The sequence below is a fragment of the Dendroctonus ponderosae genome, unplaced genomic scaffold, assembly GCF_020466585.1.
Source record: "Dendroctonus ponderosae isolate FM_Combo_2020 unplaced genomic scaffold, Dpon_F_20191213v2 Dpon_F_20191213_4, whole genome shotgun sequence".
In the NCBI taxonomy this organism is placed as follows: Eukaryota; Metazoa; Arthropoda; class Insecta; order Coleoptera; family Curculionidae; genus Dendroctonus; species Dendroctonus ponderosae.
The window spans coordinates 12,086,797-12,113,427 of NW_026018611.1; the positions used below are offsets into that span (position 1 = coordinate 12,086,797).

Consider the following 26,631-nt stretch of genomic DNA (forward strand, 5'->3'; position numbering starts at 1 on the left):
TGACTTAAATGCAATTTTACTCTTAACGGAGGATATAAAAGGGTGAGGTTTTAGAAGGTTTTTGTCGTCCTAATTCTACAGTATGAAACAGACAAACGTTTTGGACAGAATCTTGATGTTCTGCAATTGTCTGGAAATAAATGTCTAAACCGCATCAAATAAATACCTAAATGATAAATATGTATGAGTCTTTAAACAAGTTATTGACATTATAATGTTATTTCACATATCTGTTGTCAATCTACAGGATTACGCTAACGATACGACAACAAATAATCAGAGAAAATTATTTTGTTTCGTTTTTGAACAGAAAAAATCGTTAAGTTTTGTCCGAGTCTTATATTTTAAATATTTTGTCGTTTATTAACAATTGAGTAACTTTAWAAAAATCTGCAAGGTATCTAACAAGCTCGAAGGTTTTTTAATTTGAAMCCAACACGTATTAAGTTTAGACACWTACATATCTACATAATATATATTTACGGAAGTAAAATTACTCACGAACGACGTAGCGTCTTAAAATGTTCTATACACTTAATACATTAATTCCGTTTATATTACTTGAGTAAAACCAATAAAACACTTCAATAGAAAGCATTTATCGTTGAATCCTGTAGATTGTTTAGATGACAAAATCAGAATTCGTTTGTATCTTATACATACTTTTACCTATAAGCTGTTCGCATGACTAAAGAACTTCGTTTGCCTATGTTAATTAAGAGTTTATATTTGTTTCTTGCAAATTACGCTTGAACGCTACTTGTTTGGTTATGACAGTACCTACCCATTTTTCCTATATTTCGATACTGGGATAATCTTTATAATAAGCGGTTATTAACTAAAATTAACACTAGTTAAAAACCATACTTATTGCACATTTTTCCTTTCGTCTGATCTCGCTTTTCTTTCGCCTGAGATAATCCCGTAATAAGTCTKTATATTTTTGGCTTACGAAAAATCAACCGTTTTATTTAACTTTATTTGATTTTTTAAAACTAGATAATTAGATTTAACTCAATAARAACCAATTATGGTGATTAGTTTGTGTAAAAAACACTTGAACACAATCTTGAACACAAATCGTTTCTTTTGCAACCCCTTTTTACATCTAAAGTTTAAAATGTGTTGAAAAAACATTAAGTGTTAAAGACACGAATAAATACGCCAGAATTATCATAATACCCAGTTCTTCTTACGCATTAACTCCAATATCGTTGTGCTTTCGCTGGAAACCCTGTCATTACGCCTTCTTTCTGTTTTCCATAATTATATGCAGTATTCGGTCGCTGATTTCGATTATGGTAAACTTTTACTTGCGTTTCCTCGGATTAATTGTTTGCTCAAATGAGTGAATCATATTTATTTATTGATATACTAAAAACATTCTATTTGACAAACAGTTTATTCCCAAATTCATAAATAAAATATTTCTTGTGTAGGTGCGGTTGGATGTTTAAAGCTAACTAAAGGAATTCGAATCGAATAAAAAGTTTTCAGTTTSGGCTGAAAATCTACCTGTACCTACACCAAATATCCTTGGAATGGCCTCTTTCATCAAAGAGAAGGGTCGTTTACCAAGTATTACAYCAATTGTTCAAATTCYTAGTAAATCCCGGTTTACTCATTGTGCCGTTTATAATACTTTAAACTGTTAGTAGTAAAAGATTAGCCTAATTAGCCTAATTAAAATTAGCCTTTGCATCCGGAAAATCAATTGTGAAAAATTACATTGGTAATTTGTGGACAGTAACAAATTCCTACGTTACAAGTTGCACCAGTTGATTATATGTAGATAAAGGCTCGGTATGAAACAAAATTCAGCCTGCGACTGAGCCTTGAAAGCGTTAAGAAATCCTACCTAGTTATTTCAATGAATTAATCTGGAAAACTTGAGGTTTATACAGACATTTTGAAAACGCAGAAATAATTTAATTACAGCACATCTAGTTTCTGCATTCTTCATCCTTCCAGTCGTATTTGTATTCGACGACCGAAAATAACTCAAAAAGATCATATAAACATCGTTTTGGAACGAAAACTTTTGGATACCCCAATCGAAGGAAACGAAAAAAAAAATGTAAAAATAAATGTTCATTTTTAGGAAAAAGTACCAGTGGCGCCCCACAAAAGGGATTAACCGGGTAAAAGTAATTGTAAACCCAGAAAAAAATATACCCTGAAAACTTTTGCGAGCATTTGRCATAACTGGATGGCGAAAGGGCCAGTTTCCAAAATCAGAGAAATAACCGAAAAAACTTTTAACACCCTGTATGTCGTAAACGAAGCGTTTGTGTACCTACGTTTATCAGTCTTATTTAAGTTAAAATTATGTACCCTAATTTCGGGTCAATCTGCATACTTATCTATAGTCTATACATGTATACCCAGGTGAATTAAAAAAAAACTAAACCTATTTTAGTAGAGTAGATTAGATATGCTCATTAATTAGCAAATGTAAATTTCACCTCCCATAAAATGATTCCAATTATTCAGGCGGAAAATAACGATCCACATTAAATTTTCCAATAAACTTGGCTGGAATATTGTCTGAACAAACAGCACTGTACTAGCGTTTTTTCGTCACTAAATTCTGTGATAAATTAATGTCAAGTGCACCATCTGAATTATTTATAGCGAAAAAATTGGCGTTTTTTTTTATTTACAGGAAATTAGAGCACATTAATGATAAGCCGGAACGGATTACTAATTTAATTTACCTTATTACGGACACGTAAACGAATTAACATTAATTATACTTAATAAACTGAATTATTCTTCTTTTAGTAGGTCCAGTTATTCGTGTCATTACATATTCTTCAGCTTTGGTTGCTGCCGTGTAAAAAAATAATTGTAGAAAAATGTAGGTACAATTCCTCTCTTATCTGCTGCTCAAAACTTGGGCATCTTCAATGCGCGTATAATTAACGTTCTAGGTGGTCGTAAAAATTATCAAGTATCAATTTAAATAAATTGATTTGATTAATAAATAATACAGATTGAAAAGAAAATGGTTCGGTTCTGTCAGACCTAAAATCAATGAAATCCCATAAAAGCGAATAAACTGTAACATAAACACCATAATAAATAATAAAACTTGTGTAACGGGGTGCTTATAAATAAAATGGAAATTCGGCAGGATTTAATGTGAAGCCTTCCACATTCGTTTTATGATGGCGCCAACTCGGTTTTCATAATTAATAATTTGTGATTTACTACTGCTGGATGCCTACAGCTCCGTTTTAATGATTTGTAGCAGCAAACAGCACATTCCTACATTTTATTTTGGGAGAAAATCTGTGTTTTTTGATGTCAAAGGAATTCATCGCTTGTCTGCTGGTGTCATTGGCAATTCATTGAATATAATTTCCGATCTAATCAAAAATTCATTCTAAAGCGCTTCTGAACATTTACAGGTATTTCATTTATGCTTGCAAATAACTCCAAATTATGCGAACTGTTTCTTGAAATTGAACTACTATAAGACGTATTGACGTGTTCAAATAATGAATTTACGTAACGAACGATCATTTTAATGCAAATTAGAGAAAGATTCGTGGTACTCGGATCGCATTGAAATATAGACCTGACGTCAACAGAACACAATGAATACGACTGTCTATTTTGCTTGTTCTAAAAAGCCCAGAATTACCATACAAAGGTGTCTAACAGTCCATTAGACTTTCATTCTTTTCAATCTGAAGGTACTTTCTAAACAATTTTACTTAAATTTTCACTATTTTTTTATTAATTGGGTTAATAACCAGTTAATAACCAATAACGCTTTAATTTAAAAATTCATAAATTAAACATGCCGAGAAGAAAAAAATAGATACAAACGTTTAAACCCAAAGTAGGTCGCATTATTATAATCGTAACTCAATAGCAGCGGTTTCATACATAAAGTAAACGAAAAACAAACACAAAATAATTGATTGGATTCGTTCTCAGCAGACACAATTTTATTGAATAATTCCCCTTTCAGCAACTTTTAGAAGAAGGGAGAAAAAACAAACTGTCATCTCCCATATCACTGCTCCATTTCAATACAAAACCACCCAAACTGCATAAATTCAGTATCGAATTTGTATCTCCATCCTCATCTTTTACAGTTGCCTCTCATTCTTCCTCCTGCTGGATATGCAGGCCACGCTAGCGGAATCATTTGTTAAGGCGATAATTGCCAACACGAAGTCGTTTGCATTTGAATGGACCACTTGACTGGTTTAGAGCATCGGATTTACTTAGTTTTATTTAACTTCGTGGAAGTTTTACGGCCTTAAAAGGAGTCAACATGTGCAAAGCAATCACGATCATTGTGTACTTTGTCCTTATTTGCGCTTTCTTAAGCTCTGCGTCGTATTAAAGATTGGCCGACTAAAATTAATGGGCTCTTTTCGAGTGTTGATATGCGTTCTCCATCTGATGGAAGTTTAAGTTTCGGCAGTTGTTTGTAAGAAAACTAGTGGAAAAACCCGGCAAAATGTATTTTTAAATATTGGCGAAAGAAACGTAAACTAAAACTAGATTTTTTTAGTGTTGCTCATTTCAACCGAACTCCTCATATGTAACGACGTGCATGAAGAAAGAAGGATATGCAAAATTTACGACTACTAAATATAGATACATATATAAATTAATTAATCTCATTTAGGAATTGGAAAAGGGCTTTTCGAAAAATAGATTATTTTTCTTTAAATGTGTTTCATCTGCCGAGCCATTTTCCAGTATATTTCGGTCGCCGCATTATAATGGCAAAGCAGGTTGGATCACATCCAGCAAAAGTTTATTAAACATGCAACGTAAAAACGATGTTATCTCAACAGTACTTATGCAATTTAACGGTCGCGTAAACTTTGCGGTTTTAAGATTCCTTTAAACAGTTTATTGACATGAAGTGTCTTGGATTTTTAAGTTTTTTTATGAATGTTGGCAAATGAATGTTTTGTTGTAATATATTGTCTTATAATAAACAGAAACAAGAACCATTTAAGGGAATTGACACATTTAACATTGTAAATGAAAACGGAAATAATTAAATTACATTGCCGAATACTATTTAGGCAAACTACAGACAATCTGAAAATAAAGTGAAAAATAAAAACTGCAAAATACAAAAATGACACAAAAGTGAAGACAATAAAAAAATATCAGATATTGGGATAATCCCAATAAAAATAGATACTTAACAGAAAAAAATAGATGGCAAAAATGTTGTTCTGATTAATTGTTGAAAAAGACATTAAAACTATGCATAAAATACTGTAATGTTCAAATGTAATCTGTACAAATTTCTTGTGGTCTACTTCCGACACTTGGTACGCTTCAGAAGTTGCATTTTCAATGATTTTATTATGCTCTGGGCCGGTAGTAAAATGCCGCATATCTAAACAGCCATTATCGTTTAGTAAATATTTGGCATAGGAAATTATGATACTACAGCAGCTGTCTATATAAGAAAAGGTTCAAATTTTTTAGAAGTAATGTGTGACTGCATCCCAAACTAATTTTTAATTCCTTTAATTTTTCCCAAGCTAATTTAAAATGTACCTCACACTTTAATATTAAAACCATAGACAACTTAAAATATAGAAAGAGGCAACTGAAATCATGACCAAGATTCAGGGTTTCGTGTAAAATAAAATAATTATTTAAGTTTGCGGAATAACACGCCCTAAAAATTTACCGTTAATGATAACATGATACGCGTTTTCGATGAAAAAAAGGCTTTTTAGTATGAAATATATGAGTAAAAATAAACTGAAAAAAGACTGAACATTTTATGTCTAAATAAATAAGGTGCCTGAGATAATTTGGAGACAGTTTATCGACCGACATTGATTTCTTTAGTGAACATAAATGTATAGTGAAAAGCGATTAGATATCGAAAAATTGATAAGATTGTTCGTATTCCCATTTTGGCTCAAAAAACCAAATTACACGCAGTAATTTGATAATTTATGCAACAAGGACTTCATGGGAGACTTGGTAAAGTCGAACAAACATAACTTCAAATACTTGAGTAGGTACTAACTAAAAAAAATTAAGTGCTTTGCCGCTTAATTGGAACTTGAAAAAGCATTGGCCCAATGATTTGATTCCTGAGAAGACCACACCAAGCATTTAGCGATCTCCTTCCTTGAAATGTTGACCTGTTGAATAGCAAGTTCTTGTTTTCCGGTTCCAACATTCCCGCATTGATTAATGTCTCCTTGTCAAATTATCTTCAATAAATCTCATTGGTTTATAGCTATTCTTTGCATTTTATGACAGCATTGCAATCGGCAGACATTGATTTTGATCGCTTAGATCTTGAAGCAATAAAAATAAAATGGTTTGGCTTTATCATAACGCTTTATAGGAACCTAATTATTTCTATATTACTTCCTAATAATAAATAATCCTAAATACTATAGTAATTAAATAAAAATTTGCGTAGTTTAATTGTTAATTAACTGCTCTTTAATTTAATAAATCGATTAGTTTATCAAGAACTGTTTCCATTGATGTGACCTTTTGTTGCAACATGTTTATTAATTTCATTTTATTACAAATGTATATGATCTGTTTACAAGTTCTACCAGTCAAAGGATTTTCCTTAGCAAATAAAATGTAGCTTTTATTTTATGTAGGTACCGCGTAATGTTGGTTGAGAATTCTTCCACAACCAAACACCAAAAACATACAATCTGGGATTTGGGTCCGGCTTGCCCACATGGAAGCGAAATACCCACCCTAATATATCTCCATGCAATCCACCCCTGTCCGACCACTCACAAAGTTCAATTTAAATGTGAAACAAGGACAAACAATCCCGCTCGATAATTTCGCATTGAAATGATCAGGGCACCCCATTTTCCTTCTCTCTTTCCCATTCTTTCGCCCTCCCGTGTTGCTTCTGATAATTGTTCTGCCGTCAGTTTACCACCGCACGAGGCAAGAAAGCCCCTGCCGCTTTAAGCAAATTTCTCTGAACTGCCCGCCTTTCGACTGGAAGTGTTTCACCTGAATGAAAGACAAGACAATTGACCTTGCAAATTGCTTTTTATCTGTATTCTGATTGTTGATTCTGTTGCGATAATCTGGTTAAACGGTTAGTTAAGTGGAAAAAATTTCAGAATTTAAATTCATATTCAAACACTAATTTTCGGTTATGTAGAATGTAGAGGAGGTTTCCGGCCAGCAATTAACGCAACAAGTCGCCAATTATATTTCTAATTAGATATCCAAACAGCCTTTTGTAGTTCCACATTCTGTCCGTATTTAACAAACTTAATTTATTTTATCCGATCCGATGTAACTCTTAACAAGCTGTGAAACTTGCGAATAATGACTGCAGGTTTTTGCCATAAATTCGCTGGTTATGAAAGGTTTCGATAACAGGACAAGGTGATAACATTGTTAGACTTATTTTATGGCTTTTTGCGTCTACTTAAATATCAGCACGGAATATATACCCATTGTTCAAGTTATCGAAAAAAAACCGTTTTTATATTTGAAAGATCTTCTACTATTTCCACTATGTTGTTACACTGGCGTTGTGTGAAATCGTTGAAAACTAATTTATTGAGCAACGTTAAAAACATGTAACCATAACTTAACCATTATAGAAATCTTATTTCACGTCTTCATATTGAATTGAAGCAGAAAAGGAAATGTACAGTTTGTAGTAGACAGTTACATATATTCTTTACAGTCTAGTTATTTCGAGCTAAACAGAACGTATACGTTGACTTTTTAGTAGCCGTAAAAATGTTACAACTAGGCATCAAGACAGCAAGGCTGTTCTATTATGCAAATTTCTCGTAATATACGTAGTCGGAGCATTTGTTATAACCAAGAATATTGTTTAGGGTGAAAGAAATGAAATTTAATTCTATGCACCAAAGCGTAATATGCACCAGACAAAAATATTTATTCAGGTTTGGTCTTTACCTATTAATATTTCAACTGGACATTTCTAGAAAGCAGCAACCTATTCGATTTTATAATGAGAGCCAAACCGTAATATACCTCCAAAAAAGTCTAAACCTCTAAGTCCAGGGTGCTGGTAAAAATTGCACACAATTTCAAATTCAGTTTTTCTTTTAATAATCAAGCAGAAAATCTGTAAGTCTGTTTCACTTTGGGTGACTTTTTTAGGGTTTGTTGTTAAAGAGCCGAATTGAAAAATGTGATTATTGAAAAAAATAAACGTAGCTTTGCAACCTAGCAGCTAAAATAATCTTGACACCGGATACTGTTTGCTTTCCTTAGCGCGCATATCTTTATAACAGGTTTTATCAGCTAAATTCAGCGGAAATATTTCCGCAATCCAATGCGTTTATTTCAGATACCAAATTATTTGTGTGCACTAGTAAAGATTTTGAAAAAACAATTATCTATGAATTGGACACTTACCTTTTCCCATTGAAAAGTATATGCAATATCCATCAGGCTGAAGTCGCTATGCAGCACCTCCCCTTTATAAATGATGTCCACCTGAAGCAGAAAATAATGACTTTTAGCATTATGGTCAAGTGGGTTGTTTTAACAGGATAGATTGTACAGGACTTTCCATAACAGACTACCCATTTTGTTAGCTCGATAAAATGTAATTCGGACGCCCCAAATTTATATTATTATATCCCCAAATTGTAAAACCAGCCGCCCTTCTAGTAGAACTCCCATAGAGTAAAACAGTTGATCGATCTTGCTGGAATATTAGCGCATTATTTAAGAATCCTCATTTTTCTCAATTAGGAATAAAAATCTCTAGTAGGTACATTAGCGAAACCCTTGGACTTTACTCCTAGACGATGACCAATAATTGCAGCATCACACCAAGCAAATACTTTTGGATATTGAGATACTTTGCTTGAATTTCTTGAGGATTTAATTTGTCCAATGGTTAAAGTTCTGTTTATTAACAACGTGGTTCCAATTAAACTTTAGTTTTCTTGAAATTTTTCGCAAGGCCATTTTAACGCCAGTCCACAACAGAACAGTCTTACGGTTGAGAGCATTATTGTTATCTCTTTGAAGATAAATGCGCGATGTAGAACTGAATAATCTAGGGACATTAAAAATATACATTAAAAGATGTTACCCACTTCAATATCAAAAAAGATCGTCTATTATGAGAAACTCTGGTTATCTGCTGTTCGAAAGCAAGTTGGCTACACAATTTCATTCATTCCAGTAAAAAGCGATTGTAACGGGTGTAACACAATAATCAAAGTCAAAATATTATGGCTTGGAAAAGGTTTTTTAAAAAAATGGCCAAACCAATTGTTGTTCATAGGCAATAACAAGGCAAAACGTTAACTTGTAAATGTCCCTCGAGTTGGGAACGATTATATAAAAATTTGAATTAACGATTTTGTGATTTCGAAATTCTTTCTTTGAAAATTCTTTGAAAATCTGTTCCTTTTAGCGGAACGAAAAAGCGAACACTAGACATTTTAACGGGATAGTCTAAGTTTATTGAAAGGAAATATGGTATAAAATCCATAAAATCCAAATAAAATGTCTAGTGTTCTGCCTAAGAACATAATGGAAATCTAATAATGACGAGAAATGATCAGTTCAGTCAGTGAACATGTTTTTTGCAACCTCTCGGATTTTTAGACCGTCGTAAATATTTTTTTCGGCGTGAYACAAGCACGACTGATGACGGATYCATTGTAAACTATCAAGCAAAATCTCYTCTGAAGATGCTTGAGCTTGCAAAACGACTGGAAGAAWTATTTTCCATAGCGGCTTTAACGCCGGAAGTKWTWWGCCAWTTTCAATRAYTRMGWAATATGCCAATMATAACCATTTTCTWCCCTTGTGAAGCTTTCACCCCGAAATGATTTGCCTAAATCCAACTAAGTTCTAACTTGCTAGGTCAAAATACAACTAAACCATGCATCAGCATGACTTAATTTAAAATATTAGAATAAGTCAATTCAGTAGCWCCTGTGAACGACTTACCCTGTGATCTCCCGTAAGGCCGTACTTCATCCTTAAAAACTTTTGTAGATGTTTCATGTTGATCCCGGCGGGACATCGTAAATACCGAATATCGCACTCTTTAGGAACCGAATCGGTAGAAATATTGTCCGAAACCTTGCCATTGTTTTTAGCACTTGTTTGATTGCTGTCGCACTTTAAGTCACTTGATGTGTCGACGCTGATATTTGAGGTAGTTTTGATCAATCCGTTTTCGGGATTGCTCAATTGGGGTTTGTTTTCCGCACTTTCACTCTTTGTACTGTTTTTTGAGTTGAGCACGTTTGTATGGTCCAGGTGCGCTTGATAATACTCCAGAGATAATGATATCAAATCGTCCTGATTGAAGTACTGTGTTTTGTCCCCAACATTGTGGGATACCTACAGGAAAACAACAGAGGCAATTTAAGCTTTGGCTCCTCTACACAATTCCTGTTACTTACAAGTTCTTCCATTTCGTGCATCATATCTCGTTCCCTATCAATGACACTGTCATCACTGCAAGAGCTTCCTGCTCTTACTCCTGTGCTTCTATAAAAGTCTTCCCTTCTTTGCATTTCCTTGTAGTACAAATAAGGCACAACTTTGTAGACAAGAGCTTGCATTTGCATATCCGAACTGTAACAAGCACCAATATATTAATTTTTTTCAAAGTTTGAAGATGCCTTATTAACGAATATTTGCCAAGAGTAGGTACATAATCAGTTCACCGAAACATTTAAAGAAATATTTGCGATTAAACCTTTCACAATATTTTCTTGATCAGAGTAGTTGATTTGACTTAAAGCTTACCGGAAGCATTGAGATTTCTTCTTGTACAAAGCCGGACACACGGGACATTGGACTTGTGCTTTGCTGTTGTCAAAGTGCCGCAAGATGCAACCTCGGCAAACTGAAATGAAACAAAAACTTGAAATAACAAAACATTTCAAGCACTGCTTATAGAAAATGACACAGGTATTACAACAACTTAACATAATAAACAAACCACATTTGTTAACTAGGTAATCTAAAGTCGGGTATCAACCTTTAACTGCTTGACATTTAAATTCGRCCAATTCAAAAAACCCGCATTGGTATACTATTTACATTTAATTTAATAACTTAGCAGCCTTCTTCTCAAAAATTATTATAGCTGGTTTCAGACTTTATTTACTTATTATTTATTGCTGAGAAATAGAATACTATGTGAATCATGATACAACTGCATATTTATGTATTTGTTATTAAAATTCTCGAATAAATTGGCGAAATCACCAAGTTATATTTAAAAAAACAAGACAATTTTCAGCAATTAAAAATATGATTTTACCACTCCACCCGAACTAAATAACTTCCTTAATTTTACATAGGTACCAATACTTGATTAGTTGTGCTACACAAAACTATGATCCACGTTTAGACTTCCATGATTTAACTAAGTTTAACGCTAAATATATCTATAATGATTACTTACATGTATGAAGACAATCAATTAACGTAGTCGCGTCTATGAAATATCCATGGCATAATTTGCAGGTACAGTATGCATTTAGCTCTTTCACGCACGGCTTTTTCCTTAAGTTGGCCATTTTTTCTATTTGAACCTGAAAAGCAAAAAACGGTGTTGCAATAAACAGTTATAGTAATAAGAGAATTTATTAAAACACCATGCAAACTTGGAGTTTTTTAGACAACTTGTTTGTAGCAATAAGTATTACAACTATAAAATCGTTCTTACAATTAGTTTAAAAAACACTCGTAGGTTGTCAATTATAATTTAATTTCAGTGGAGGTTTTTTAAATTAAATTTAGAATTTTTTCGGCGTTCTTCAAGAACGGGAGAGTTGGTATGCTGAAATCCACTTTCTTCCGTGATATGGTCGATAACTGTTACTAAAAACTAAATATTTTATAACATAAAGTTCATACATGTTTACAAATACATAGGATACGGATATCAATTGCTACATATTTATGTTAATGAAAATGAGCAAAACACAAATTTTTAAAATTATTTAAAAAACACTTTAATACAAGGGAACTACTCGCATATTGCTATAAGTACCTACTGAAATTATGACCAACATAATTATATTTATATTATAAAAACATATGTGTTGATTTTGGATAACGACCTTGTAGACTAGAGGATTTATCCTTTTACGTTGGCGTGGTTGTCTGATTAGATTTCTTGATAAAATTGAGCTGGTCGGTAAGAAAAATGAGACATAATAAACTTAATAAACAATTGTTTATTCGAACCTCCTTTGCTTTACAGCATACATCGTATTCGTTTCATCTAACATTGAAACGCTAACACACTGTAAGCGTTTCAAAATCAGACAGTTTCAAGGATACACAAAACAGTGTTACTCATATAACATGAAACGTAGCCAAAAAATTAACATTTGGGCCAGTGCTAACTACAAAAACATGTGGATAATCTTTCGTACATAATAACATAAGAGAATATTTTGTCAACAAAATGTTTTGAGTGTTAGGAAAGTTGTAGCCAGGCAATTTCGTGAATAACGTAATTAAAATGAACACATAAATTAATAGTCTTGACTAATACAGTAACTAATAACGTAAGTGAGGCAGATATAATTTTGTAAATAATAGTTAACGGAATGTTTTTTACAGGCCGCTTCGGACAAGTGCTCAAAATCCTTTGCGCGGAAATAAGGTTGAAACATAATACTTTTTTACGTTTGATTACTGTTAATTGAAAAATACATTATATAATAATAATAATAATTCTTTTAAAGTACTGTTTCGAATCCAATAGAATAATTCAAATATTAATCAGATTATTTTTAAGTATTAATACAATATGCTATTTATATAACATTAGTAAATGCACATTGTCCGATGCATGAGCTGAAACCATCTGAAAAATTGCCAAAATCATTAAATTATAACTCGTGTAAAGGCAATAGTACATTAATCACGAAGTTCGGTAAAATAAGGTAGTTTGGCCAAAGATGTTTTGTTTTTCGTTCAAAGCGATGTACTGGTGTAAGGCAATATGTAATTAACGCCCTTGTCTACCGTATTGTTTATAACTTGTTGTGCAAGTAAAAATTAATTATCTTTGTTAACGAGGGTGTGGGTAGGTACTGTCAAAATACAGGGTTTTTCATCGCTATTTTGCTCTCGTTTGCAAGATACCAATGTACATTTCCAGTTTCTAAATGAAAGCTCACCCGTGTTTCGTGTGAATCGCCTAAAACCTAGCGAAACAAGCCTAAGATTTGGTTTTCTCGATTGTAAGTAAAGGCAAAACTGCGCTCTCTCGTTTAAAATTACGCATTTTTCAAACTGAAGCAAGTAGCAATTTGAAAATTTCACTATATTTAAACGACACTTTGTGCTATAAATTTCGCATTTAAAAAATCGCATCTTTCAAACTAAAGCAAGTATCAATTTGAAATGTTGACTATGTCTATAAGACACTTAACTAAGAACATAAAAAAGCGCAATTGTTACATATTCTGAAATAATCATAGGACTTCGTTCTCAAATTGAAAATATTAGCATTTTCCATGCAAAATCAGATAGAAATATTATCCACATTATATTTTTAATGTTGATCAAAAACAAGAAATAATGGATGCCGCGAGCCATTCGGGATCCATACATTCCTGTTTTTTTAACAACAACATTTACTGTTTAACGTACTCATCATCAGGGCGGTTGAATTTAAGGATTCAATTGAACAAAATTTATCTACAAGTTCATCTATGTCAAATAAATACTTACTATGCTCTTGATGTATTGCGCCATTTTGTATTGCAATTTTTGTGTTAAGAAAACGCGAAGAAGTCAAGCGAATGCAGGATTTATTCGTTTTTCAAAATACATATATCAATTGTATTAATTTTTACAACTTCCTTACCTTCTAAACAAGATTTTAGAAAACACGCAAAATAGAAAATTTAAATACACTTCTGATTCACATTTATGTAATAGGTAAATGCAATAAAGTTTCACAATTCTCTAAAAGGCGAAAACAATTATTTACGAAGAATGTTTCGAAAGGAATTGTAGCTTGAACGAAACCCATAAAGATCGTATCTACCTACAAGTTTCTGAATGTTTTCAATGCAGGAATTCTTTGAACCCTCTTGTCTTTTGAGAGATATTAAACATAGAGATTCTGCTATACATTGTTCTAAAAAATTAATGATACAGAACAGAGTGGTGGATTCCTGAGGTGAAAATATGATGATTTATACCAATTTACTGTAGGGTAAAAGTTCACTGTCGTCGGTGTTAAGTTATATTTTTCTATTTTTTTTTTGAGCTTTGAACGGAACTGCTAGGAAAAGCGACCTAAGGCGATATCTATGGAATAAAACGGTCATAACTTTTTGGTCACTCTGTTTACCGAATCTTAATTATTTCACACAAAACAGGTATTCTCCGTCTAATATCTTAACTGGCCCCCGTTTTCAGTCAGGGGGGTTCATGTAGTAGACATTCAGTCAGGACACAATTTAATTACAATAATAAATGTAATTAAAAAAGTATTGTATTATTATATGTCGTAGTAATTTTAGTAAAATCTAATTTCTTCTATTGTCTTCTCACAAAACGAGTTATAACTTCCTCCACTTCAATCGGTATACTTTTGTGAACGTGGAGCCATTGAAATTTTTAAAAAATTCAACAAAATCTGATCCGAGAACGCGTCCAAAAATAAAAGCTAATGAATCCAGAGCTCTTAATAAGGCGTGCAGATTGAATGTGCATCTTCTCTTTAGATCACGTTTGCACGACAAATCCAGCTGTTTCATAAAAATTGACTATAACTCAGTTCCATAAAAATTGAGCAAAATGCTAAATCGAGCGCTCGTGGAAAAGCAAGTTTCGTATTCGAATTTTAATAAGTTAAATAAGAATTAAAATCGAACAAGAGTCCGAGAGAATCTAGTATGAAAAAGTCTATTCCGCTCCATGATTGGAGATGTTTATATTTGGCTGCGAAACCTGTTTTGTTCACGACAACTATCCAAACTGGTTTCAAGCAGAAGCTTGCGTAGGGAAATATTTACGTGCAAACAAGCACTTTCCACAAAACAGTCAACAATAAATAAACGCAAATGAGAAAATAATTATTCCTATCATCACGTTAATTCTGTAGTTCGCTGGCTTTGGAAAGTGGAAAAAGCCTCAATATCGCTTGACTTTTTTTTTGAAAAGGTGGAAAAGGTGATGATTTGGTGCCAATAAGGCCTAGATTATCCGTTATCTGCCAACTGAAAGGTTAAAGATTTCAATTCGGAGTGGATTTAAATTGTTTGTTTAAGTGTAGTGTGAGTTTTTGAGGGATGATGGTTAGAAAATGGTCGATGGGGCGACCAGCTCCAGCTTGCAGAAAGCTGGTAAACATGACTTCTAATCTATAAATTCTTGAGCCTGAACTGAGTTTAGTTTTTCGAAATTGAAAACTGAAGTTGTAGGCATTTTTTATTTCTCTTTATTTCCTCTGTTCATTTCAAGTAATTAAACTTTTGACTAAGTTTCAGTAATATTAAAGAATGTTCTTCTTTCTTTCCAGGTGGCAGGATGCAGTTTTAGGTAAGTTTGGCATTACTTTGCCCCTGGTTGCCATGTAGATGTAGAGCTTTTAGTCCCATATTATTGACTTGTATTTTATTATATTTCTGCATGCCATACAGCATTTCACCTTGCAAAAGTAGATGGCAACGAGAGATGTAGTTTTTCTTTGAAAGCATTTACGCTGCTCGCATGTGCAGATTTGAGGAATTTAGGAGACGAATTTTATATAACGGCTTTTTCGAAATTATAGCGCACTTATTTTCGTATGCTTTAGAATTTTCTTCGGATAAAACGGGTAACTTTTTCAAGTGCTTCTGTTCACTAACAACAGTGATTTCTCATTGACTTCAATCCATTCTTGGAGGACAACAACGGATCGAGTTGCAGGGTCAACAGTGGAAGTATGTGCAAATTTGAGAGTTTTACGCGTGCCACTATTCAGAGCGTTTTCATTTCGCTCCAAACTGTTGCAAATGCAAATGTTCTTTTAGACACTGAATGAGTCGAGAATAGGTACACTTGGCAAACAATCTGATCTGCGATTTTGAAAATGAGTTAATGGAGGTAAAAATTTAAAGTAATTTGTTCGCATAATCGTGTTTTCGACCTTCAAATCATCGTAACTTCCGAGATTTTCAACCGATTTTGCGAAATGCAATTTTTTGCAATTTTCCGAAATGCAGTTTTTAAATAAAATCGCACGTTTTTTAACAAATTTCAACATTTTAAAGTCGGCTCGATATCAACAGAGTTATGCAGCATTTGTACATGAAACAAAAAGCTGTTCTCTCAAAAAAATTGCTACCTTAAATCCATAAAGAAAACATTGATAACGTTTATCTTGACAAATCGACTTTTCGACTTTCAAGTTTCCCCATCGATGTCAATTTTGCAAAATACGATTTTTGGACAAAATCACTCGCTTTAGTACGAATTTTCAATGATCCAAATCGGGCCCCTATTAAGAGAGTTACTTATTTATTCACACTGAAGAATCTAATGCATTATATAATTATAATATTCATAATATGCGTGTCACTTGCGATGATCTTTGCCGTCATACAAAGTATTTATTTTCTTAAATTGTCTATGAAACCCACACAGAGGGGGGGGTCATGACCCCCATTACCTCCCCTCTGGATCCGCCCTTGGAGCTTCTTTGCTACAAATGTTCAATTACAGTAAAGCGTCATGCACCTACTATCTCAATGTGTGTAGGTATACATAAAGAATTTAAGATTTTCCACCACGGCAACCATTTTGAGAACTTTGTAAATATGCTCGGAATTTCTCTTAGAATTCCGGTAAACTTGCAAAGGCGCTGGCTCGAAATGTATAAACATACTGAAATGGTAGCCATCATGAATAATAACTCAATATGGGGTCATTTTTGTTATAAAGTGAACCACTTTGGAAGCATAGGTACGTTAATAATAAACAATAAAGATCCTTTATTGGATTAAAATTGTTTGTGATTATGACCGCGTAATTACATAACAGTAACTCGGCGATATCAGAATATCTCCATTTAACTGAAAACACCCAACGTATCTACTCTTATTTGTTGAATTGAATGCGTAAATGTTGTCCAATTTTAAGTTCAAAATGGTACGCCAAGCTGCCGATAAAATGCATATATTTCATTGCCTCCCATATTATTAATAACTAAATGCATGATGATGAAAGCGAACCTGCCAGCTGCATGAGTCTCGGGCAGTGTCATGCTTGGCCAGGTCGGCCCCTCCCAACCGAACGCCCACTTCCTACTGACCCCTGCATGAGAAGAACCAGAACAAAGAACGCATAAGCTGGGATTAAAACCAATTATTAAGTCGTTGATTTCTGTTAAACCTAATCGTCGCCTTAATGCTGCATTGTGGTAGGGTTAAATTGCAATAGAATTATCTGTAGACAATCCGAATATAACGCTCGTTGCCAGTAGCAGCTGAGGCAGGGGTAGATATAGATTGGCAACTTATTTCAATAGAGTATCATTTATTTCCGATGCCTGCTGAACGCTAATTTTAACCAAACTGTAGCCGTAGGTATAAAACAATTATTGAAAATATTTGCTACAACTTCTCACTAAAAAATACGCGGGCCTTCTCTTATTCTAGTGAAAAATATACTCAATTGGCCAAATTAAAGAAGCAAATGTTTGCCGCGATAAACATCCCCCGAATAAAGAAAAGCGAAAGCCCTCTCTCTCAAGGCCCAATTGCTTTTTTTCAAAATCATTTTCAGTAAAATGCCTTCGAAACGTTGCCTGTTCCCTTTATCGCTTCACGCTTCCTTTCACGTCACCCCAAACGTAATTTATCATGCACCCCAGGGGTTGCCGCCATCCGGCGACCGTCATCAATTCCACCCCCCCTCGTTCACCGTACCCCACTCATCACAACACCTGTCAATTGCCCGAGTTCGAAACCAACCAGAACGCTTGCCAGGGCGACAGTTATCATTGTCTCACTCATGAGAAAAGGAAGGATGCACGACATTTTGTGCTACTCCAAGCTCGATTCCGAATTTTGTGTGGAACGTCCTTTAGACAACCTTGAAAGTTAGGCCTCTAGCCACGTGGGAGAATAGGGCCGATAAACAGGAGCTCAGAATGAAGTAGAAGGTGGGTGTGGCTTTTTCACCCTCGTGCCTTGCCAACTTTTCCTTCCACTAGGTAGGGTATTCTTACGTACCCTCCTTAACGGGTGACACCATTAATCTTTGTATAATGTTGTCAATATGTCGGTAGGTAAGAGTTAATAATTACGTATTTCCTTTTACTTACTTAGTACCTAATTGGAAAAAATGCATTTAAAAAGTTCCAGATTGATTTGTTTATTGATAAAAACTGGCAGGAGAAATAGAGTTAATTAGAGCCATTGTATTTTTTTAAAGCAAGTAGACTGCTGCTGACTGATAGAGGTTGGAATTTAATTTTATAATATAAAGCTCTTGTGAGTTAATGCAAAAAGTTATATTTAAATATTAAAACATTTTCAAAATTTTTCATTAATTTGTTCTTATTGCATGCATTATCGTTTCTGATCTTAAGATTCCATCTCAGGTAGCTAAATTGTTGTTGCACATGAGTGCTTTTTTATCAATAATATCTAAGAGATTTGCAACATGTTTTGCGGTAATCATCTTGAACCAAGTTTATGTAACAGGTTCCAGCCCGAAATGTGCTCAAAATCCGAAAGGAGAAACAACTCATATCAAGTTTTATTTATTTAATTTTGAGCATTATCTAATGAACTGACTACTATTTAAGAAAACACGATCGTTAATTTACATTGACTCTGTGAAGTGCTAAAATGTCTGTTAACGATTTTTTTGTGCATGTACTTTCATACGTAATTTATTTATTGAGCACCACCACAACAAACAAACAAATTTCGAAATCGTCTAAAGAAATAAACCACGTGGCTTGAAAGGGTCTGTAAGCAGGGTAACAGAATGGCGCAGAAGGCGTGGTGTGCCCTTTTCGAATCCCTTTCATTCATTTACCCTCGAATGCGAATGTTCCCAAAACGAGGGTCGGAATATTGCTTTTTGTTTTAATTCCCCTAGGCGTTCGGCAGTGGGGCCTCGGGTAATGTTTATCGAGCAAATAGAAGGCTGGTGTACGAAGCCAGAGTTCTGCTATTTTCAAATATTGTTCATAAATATCTAAGGACTATTTAGCTATCATTCTGGTCACTTTCTCATCTGCATTTGGTTCTTACGATTTAAAATCCTACTCAGATCAAACAGTTTTGTTCTTATATGGATAATTTCGTAGTTAACTTGTTTTTAAGTTATAAAGTTTCATTTCTAGCCTACTGAGTATTATTTTTGTCACAAATGGTTATTTAACACAATAATACCAACATTTCAGCACTTGCATTTTTAACAAACAATACACAAGAAGAACTTACCAAGATGAGGAATATAAATAAGCTTCTTAACATTTGTTTCAAATGTATTGTTCGGTGCATGATACTTTGCGAAAGCCGATTCCTTCAGGAAAGTACGAATAAGTAATGACAAAATCAATAATTTGTAGTATAATAAAATACCGTGTGATTCAAGTGGTGATGGGTTTCTAAAACTTGCTTACTTTGCATCGTCAAATTACTCTTTGACGCTAGTTGCAAACTTCTTAAAAACGTCTTAAAAAATTGAAAATGAACACAATAATGTGTATTAACTACTTGCGGTCACAAACATACTATAGAATGTCAAAATTAATTAGTTATACGGTGCAAACAGCTAACACGGAATAAATTCCTGTTAACACATCGGAATTGCCGAATATTGGGATCGATTTTTTGTGGTCTACAGGTACAAACTTTGATTTTTTTACCGAGCTGTTTCTTCTGCTTAGTACATATTGCTGATGCTATGGAAATCTCTATTGCAATATCTACGAAGAAAAAGCAGGAGAGTTCTGTAAAAACTCAGAATACGACATCAGAACGATCTTATCAATATCTCCGATTACAAAAATTGTCGCCGTTTTGATCAACTCATTACACTTTCATTACTAGCAGGTTGTTTGATAAATTCGAACATCATTCAATTCAGAAATAAAACAACTATTAAAAGTATTAAATCTTGATATTCAATTAGTCAATATCTTTTATCAGTTGATTTAGGTACCAAAAAGGTCATTAATCTGAACAAACAGAAAACGTATTAGCTTTGTATTCTTTCAGTGCCATTGTTATGTTTAATTCAGATAATTATGTTATAATGAAATAAAGTAAAATGAATGCACTCCAAGCTTCAAATATTTTGTGAAATTGTTGTGTCGATTTTTTACTTCAACATTATTCAATTACTAAAACAAGTGTGTGGCGCTTTATCCGGTAGAGAGTTTTAGAGGCAGTTTTACAACCACTTTACAGTTTAAGAAACTTAGTCAATACTGCTACTGATATCAAATTATTTGACGCTATTGGGTTTCGAAAGATCGAATACAATTCTACAAGTTATACCGAGAAATAGGCAGAATTAAAAACGTGTGTCCTAGAAGAACGGTAAAATTTTAGACCCATACAAGTAGGTGGGTATGTTTACAGTCTATATTCTTTGGAAATAGGGTTGGCATCCCTCTACTTCACAACCGTATAATTCTTTGATATATGCATTTTTATTTGGGAGCTTTCGATTTAACTTTCTTTAAGTCGATCGCCATTCATACTTCTGACTTAATACACAAATAGTGAGCTCGGAAACTGTTTCAAGAACATTAATTTATAAATGTTTATAATCAGTTTTTCACTAGATTGAGCTTTTCTTTTGTTGCGTCTTTTAGTTGTGATGTTGTGGATTTTCACATGGTCCTACAGTATTTGGCTGCAAAACTTCCAATCATAATCGATCTCTTATTCCATAAGAAAGAATACGACAAAATGTTTGTCCGTATTGTACTTGAGAATGTTGCTTATTTTCTAGCAAGCATCTGAGAATCTATCTTAACTCCCGGTTGGTGGTACGTTTTTTTTTGGGTCAGATTTGATGCAATTCGTACACATCACAAATACTTCGAAGCATACCTTATAGTTATTTCTTTGTGTTAAAAACACGGAAGCAAAGTTTTCACGCAAGTAAAGATTTTTGTCTGGTATTGACGAACCAAAGCCAATCAGGTTTGTTTTTCACTAACTAGTTCATTTAACGACAGCAAAATCGCGATTTTTGATCTGTTGGTTTGATTATTTTATAAGGATGCTAGACTGATATTTTATATTTGACTAAGTGGCGCATATATTTAATTTATTGTTTACCACATAGGTAATAGTAGCCTTATTTTGAAAATATTCAAAGCTTTCCAAACTTTAAAATTGTACGAATTATTTGATGTAACAAATGTCCATTTTAGTACCAAAGCTATAGTTTACAGCTAAATCCATTCCCAATTAATGCAAGAACTATTATTATGTCAAATCCTTGGAATCAATATATTTCACTCTTAATTCTTATTTTGCCCATTCAAAAGTACGAATTAAAAAATTTGCCATTATACAAAAAAATCTGCGATCTTGTTTGCTACGTCCCAAAAAATTATTTCTACTTAGTCAGTTGAACAAAACTGTTTTATTCATTTCCAATTTTTCTGCCGTGTTTTTAAAGTGATATTTATGGAAAGCAGTTTGTTGAGTGAATGATTCGTTGTGTAAAGTCGTTGTTTTCTTCTTTCTTATAGCTTGTGCTTTTTTAGCTCCCGCTTGTCATTTTAAAGGCTGGTACTGTCCAGCAACAAAAGCTGAATGCGATCCATTCATCATCATCCTGAATAACGTTATTTAATGGGTTGCGTGCATCATCATCTGTCTGTCATAAACTAACTACTTCACTTCTTGTTCCGTCTTCTTTCACCGAAAATTCGTCCTTGCCGCCCGATCCAACCACGTGGTTTCGCAGGGTCTTCGAACAGGAGATCAGGATAATACAAGAGATGGGAGTGGCCTGATTCCGACCCTTGAACGTGACTCGTCAAGTAGGCCTCACTCTCCCTCTGGGTATTATTAAATAAAGCATTTCCGGTGGACGGGCGACGAAGCCATAATTAACTTGGAAGGCCGTGTTTGCACATCCATGGGCTGTTTGTCGCTGAAGGGTGGGAAGAGAATGTGTGGTAACATATGCTTGCACTGTAGGAGTGTTTTTGACATAATAAATCGATTTTTCGGATTAAGCATGCTGATTGTTATGATTAAACGTGAGTTTATTTTCGGGAAATAACACTAGTGAAGTTTTTATAACAGGAAGTAAACACATGTTTGCTGCCCGGATAAATCCGCAAATTGATTGCAATGTGTTTGGCATTTCAAGAGTAGAGAAAAAGTGCTCGTTTTCCTTCTTACTTTCCAGATTTTGTGCTTCAGGTAGTTGTTTTAGTTGCGTGAAAAGATCAATGTCTTGTAATGTAAATCATAGTCGGCTCTGATTGTTTTAATAGCATAAAGTTGTAGGCATCTTATTCCTACTAAATTCCAAAAAACGGTGGCAGTTTTTACGTTCATGGAAGGCACAATCCGAAGAAGTAAAATTATAATTTAATTGAGAACACGAAATGTTTAGTCTAAGCGCTATTAAGTCAAGATGAATGGATACGGAGTATTGGATGTTAGTAAAAATAAAAAATTATATAAACTTGAAGACGGCTGCGCTCCCCACATTGCCAGGATTTCAATCGATTTTTTTAACGAGGAGATTGAACAAAACTCGATTGGTACGAGAAGCCCCCGTTTTAGTCTGTTAGGTCCAGTCATCTAACACCCCTATATTTATTTTTATGGGGGAGAAGGAGAATATTTTTTTCATGGGAAGAGTAGGCACTACTTGCAAGCTTTTGCATTAAATCCGCTGTCTAAGTAGATGGTACTTATGTTTTAAACTGACAGCTGGTTGGATTATCGATCACAGTTGCTGAGTATTTTTTGGCAGAAAAATTGTCTAAATGATAAGAATTATATTTGTTTAAAATTGAGCTAGCTTGTAACAAATATATGTAGTTGTATAGGAAAATCAGCACGAAGTAGGAATGTAAATACTATATTCGGCCATTTTTTGCATTAGGAATTAAATCCATAGCAATGAAAAGTGGACAGCAACGATTTTTGCAAAATAATGCAAAGATAAAACAAAAACTGGTTACAAATTGATAGGTAATATGTATCAGTAACGCACACCCGTAACATTAAATTTATTAAATGACATCAACTCGTTGTTTTGTTTAATTTGGAAAATTTGTACTCACTTTCTTCCAAATTGAGTAAATTGTGTACCGTTTGACGAACAAATTCAACAAAATAGTTTGGCGCTTCCGTGTCAATTTGTTTTGAGGTATAAAACTTATCGAAAAGATAGCAGTCGTAATATAAGTAGCACTACTTTTACGACGCGTAAGCCATAATACACGTAGCATTTGGTTTGGAAATTTGAAAGTGGAACAAACAAGCATAGGTTGGTTTATGTATTTTAATCTGCGACATATCTGTTTTAGTAGCTTTTTATTCTCTGATTATCACTCATCAGGATGGTTAGCTCTTCAGATAAGCGGTGTGAATAATGAAAATTTGCAGCAATGTTGACAAAAGGCCGAAATTCATAAAACAACTTACCAACTCATTATTATGAAATCAATATTTTATAGACTGAACTCCCGTTGGATCTCATCTGAATGTGGTACAGATAAAAATGAAACTCATTTATGATCAACCAACACAAATAAATTTTTCGTAATTTCGTTTAGGTTGAAAAGTCTAAAGCATTATCAGTAAATTCGTGAATTTACATAATGCAAAATTTGTCAATTCCAGACTAGGTATTGACAAATTTTGCATTATATAAATAATAATAATAAATAAATAAAAAAAAGGTTTCCAACCCATAAATTACCACTGATTAACTGGCGGCTTACTCAAGATGAAGAGTAGGTACCTATTGCAAAAGACCGTTCGGAAAGATATTTATTTTTCCGAAAAGATGAATTGGTGAAATTTGACCTGCTTTACCATTGAGGGAGAAAACACATTTAGGGCGAGCCTCTGATGCTACAATCCAGGTACTTTAAGTTACTAGGCACAATTTAATTCGAAATAATGACTAAAAACGGGAATAACTTATTATGATGGAACTAATGAGTAGATTATGAACCATAAATTATGTTGCAAACAAAATATATGAAAAAAGTCGCCAACTGCAAAAAAACTCCTGCTTTTTGTCGAGGGTGTATATTTGCTGTTCAGTTGGTTATTGTACATTATGTATTTTGTTTTTTATCTGAAATTTGATTGCGAATTAAGTGAATTATTATTTCGATTAGGTAGGTATAATCATAACTTTTCGATCATGAGATTCTTAAGACCCGATGCTTGTCCTGCCTTTGAATGAAATCTCCTCTAAAAATAGTTTATTTCAAGTTAGGGTGGTGTACCACCAAAAACTTTTGTTGTCAGAGCCGCGAACTTTTCGAATGTTGCAAGATGCCCGTATTTCAGATGGTGATGGGCAAGTTTGAAATAAACGCAGGTTTATTACACTTTCAAGCGTTACAACATCCGAAATGTTGCAAACAAATCACTTCAGCTGTCTAATTGTCTAATTACTTTATTCAACATTTATCATAGTTTCATATTATATTGAACTTGAATACGTATTTAAAATATGGCGTGTGTGACCCATTTTCACATGGCTTAATTAGACGGTAATGTTCGCTGTATCGTTATTTTACTTGTAAATTTCTACACGGCAATAATTCATAGTTCATTAAGCTCATTAATGGCGCAGGTTGTGACTAAGAATTTTCAAGTAACAAATCGAGCTTTCAGAGCCGGTTAAAAATAAATTCACCTTAATCGTTTGCAACTACGAAAGATCAGGCTGCATATTATCAACACTTTCGAATTACGACACCATTTACATACATATCATCTTTTGCTAAATATGCGCATATTATGAATGAACCAATTGTTATTATCAGTATCAAATATGAATATTATTACGTAGCAACAATGCGAAATGAAATTAGCCTTATTAGTCAGTTCGTCTCACTTGAATAAGAAAAATATAAATAGAACGCAACTTAATCAAGCTTTCCATTATTGACAGCCACTGATTTATGTAGATCGTTGTCAAACCATTTCAATTTAAGCAATTAGTCGTTATCGGCAATCACAATATCATAAGTAGTCTAGTTAATGGCTCACTGACCTAGTATCACATTGAATGAACGTGACTAGTTAAATCATACATATCGTAACATATGTGTAGTGCGTATATGCCAATCAAGCCTTGGAATATTTCATATTTCCATCAGTATTCCCAAATTATTAATTTCGTATTCTTCTAGCAACATTTGTTCAACGACAACAAACAAATAATACTCAAAGCGGTGAAATGAAATGGAAACATTCGAGGCAAAGAGCAAGTTCTCAAACACATTAATCAAACAATACCTTACATTTATGAAGACCAGTAGCAAACTTTACTTCAAAAATAAGTTGCATACTAATAACGCAATTGCAACTGTAGTCCAATAAATAAACTAAATTAATCGCCGTTGTCCGTTTAGTAATCTAATCCAGTCAATTGAATCTCATAATTGAAATAAAATTGTCATTTCCAATGTAATGATTGATGGCCATTACGAGAAAATATGTCGTGGTAGTCGTGAAATGCAAATTATGCGTATTGAAAAATAACGAAAAACTGGAACTTCATTAACATGGTAAAGACGAAGCGAAGATGTGAGTTAAAGTGGCGTTAAAGCAGGTTTAACTTGCTCAAAAGTTGTTACATTATGTTAGGCAATAACGACAAAAAAAAGGATCAGCGTTGGCCGACACAATTAACAATTTATTTACTTTACAAGTGAAAAATGTTCGTGTTCTTGGTTACTTAAGCGGTCCAATATTTTCTATTTTCAGGTCCCACAATTAGTGGCAAAATTAATTTAGATACTTAATGTTTTGGGCAAGTTAGTGAATTTACTTAATGTTTCAAGAATCTTGTTAATAGTTAACGGTCTTCTGCGACTATTGCTTGAAAGTGGTGAATTTTTCAGGCTTTTAAGGTACCTATGGTCAAAATTAAATTCTAGATGTTCCTGATCTTTCATTCTCAGACGTATTTCGCTCGAAACCATACATTGGACTCATATACCTATACATACTCATAAGCCAAAAAGCGTTTCATTTTGATAAGAAAACTCAGTTTTGTAGAAACAGTCTGTATATCTGAATAAACCATAAACAGCGAGAGCCACCTTAGGCCTGGAGAATTACGACGAAATCTTGGCTCTCAAATATGGCTCTAACTATTTGAATCGCTCGGGAATGGTATACCTATTGAAAATATAGAGGTGTGCCAGGTTGAAATGTGCTTTTGAAAGGCTTTAAAAAGGTACAAACTCGGTAAGTATGCATTTAGAGAAAAATGTGTACATAGGATCCATATATACGTACTTGCTTACTTACAAAATTTGTTTGTTATGAAATTTTCTACAAGATATAGTTGGTCCCATATCCATAAATTTGACATGTTCGCTTTAAAATGCTTGAAGGGTTAAAAAAAAATAGGTAAAAAACAAGGTAATTTTAAATTATTTATTTAACAATTAAA

At 33.6% G+C, this 26,631-nt stretch overlaps 1 protein-coding gene across 1 annotated transcript in view; it reads right to left on the reverse strand.

The window, feature by feature from the left end:
• LOC109537785 (polycomb group protein Psc) overlaps positions 1–26,631 on the reverse strand; it is a 49,325-nt gene that overhangs the window by 8,596 nt on the left and 14,098 nt on the right. Inside the window, exons 2-6 of the mRNA XM_019904673.2 lie at positions 11,429–11,558; positions 10,765–10,864; positions 10,416–10,590; positions 9,955–10,353; positions 8,398–8,478 (exon numbers count right to left, since the gene is read on the reverse strand). Coding sequence (XP_019760232.2) covers positions 8,398–8,478; positions 9,955–10,353; positions 10,416–10,590; positions 10,765–10,864; positions 11,429–11,558 — 885 coding nt within the window. The remainder of the gene's footprint in view (positions 1–8,397; positions 8,479–9,954; positions 10,354–10,415; positions 10,591–10,764; positions 10,865–11,428; positions 11,559–26,631) is intronic.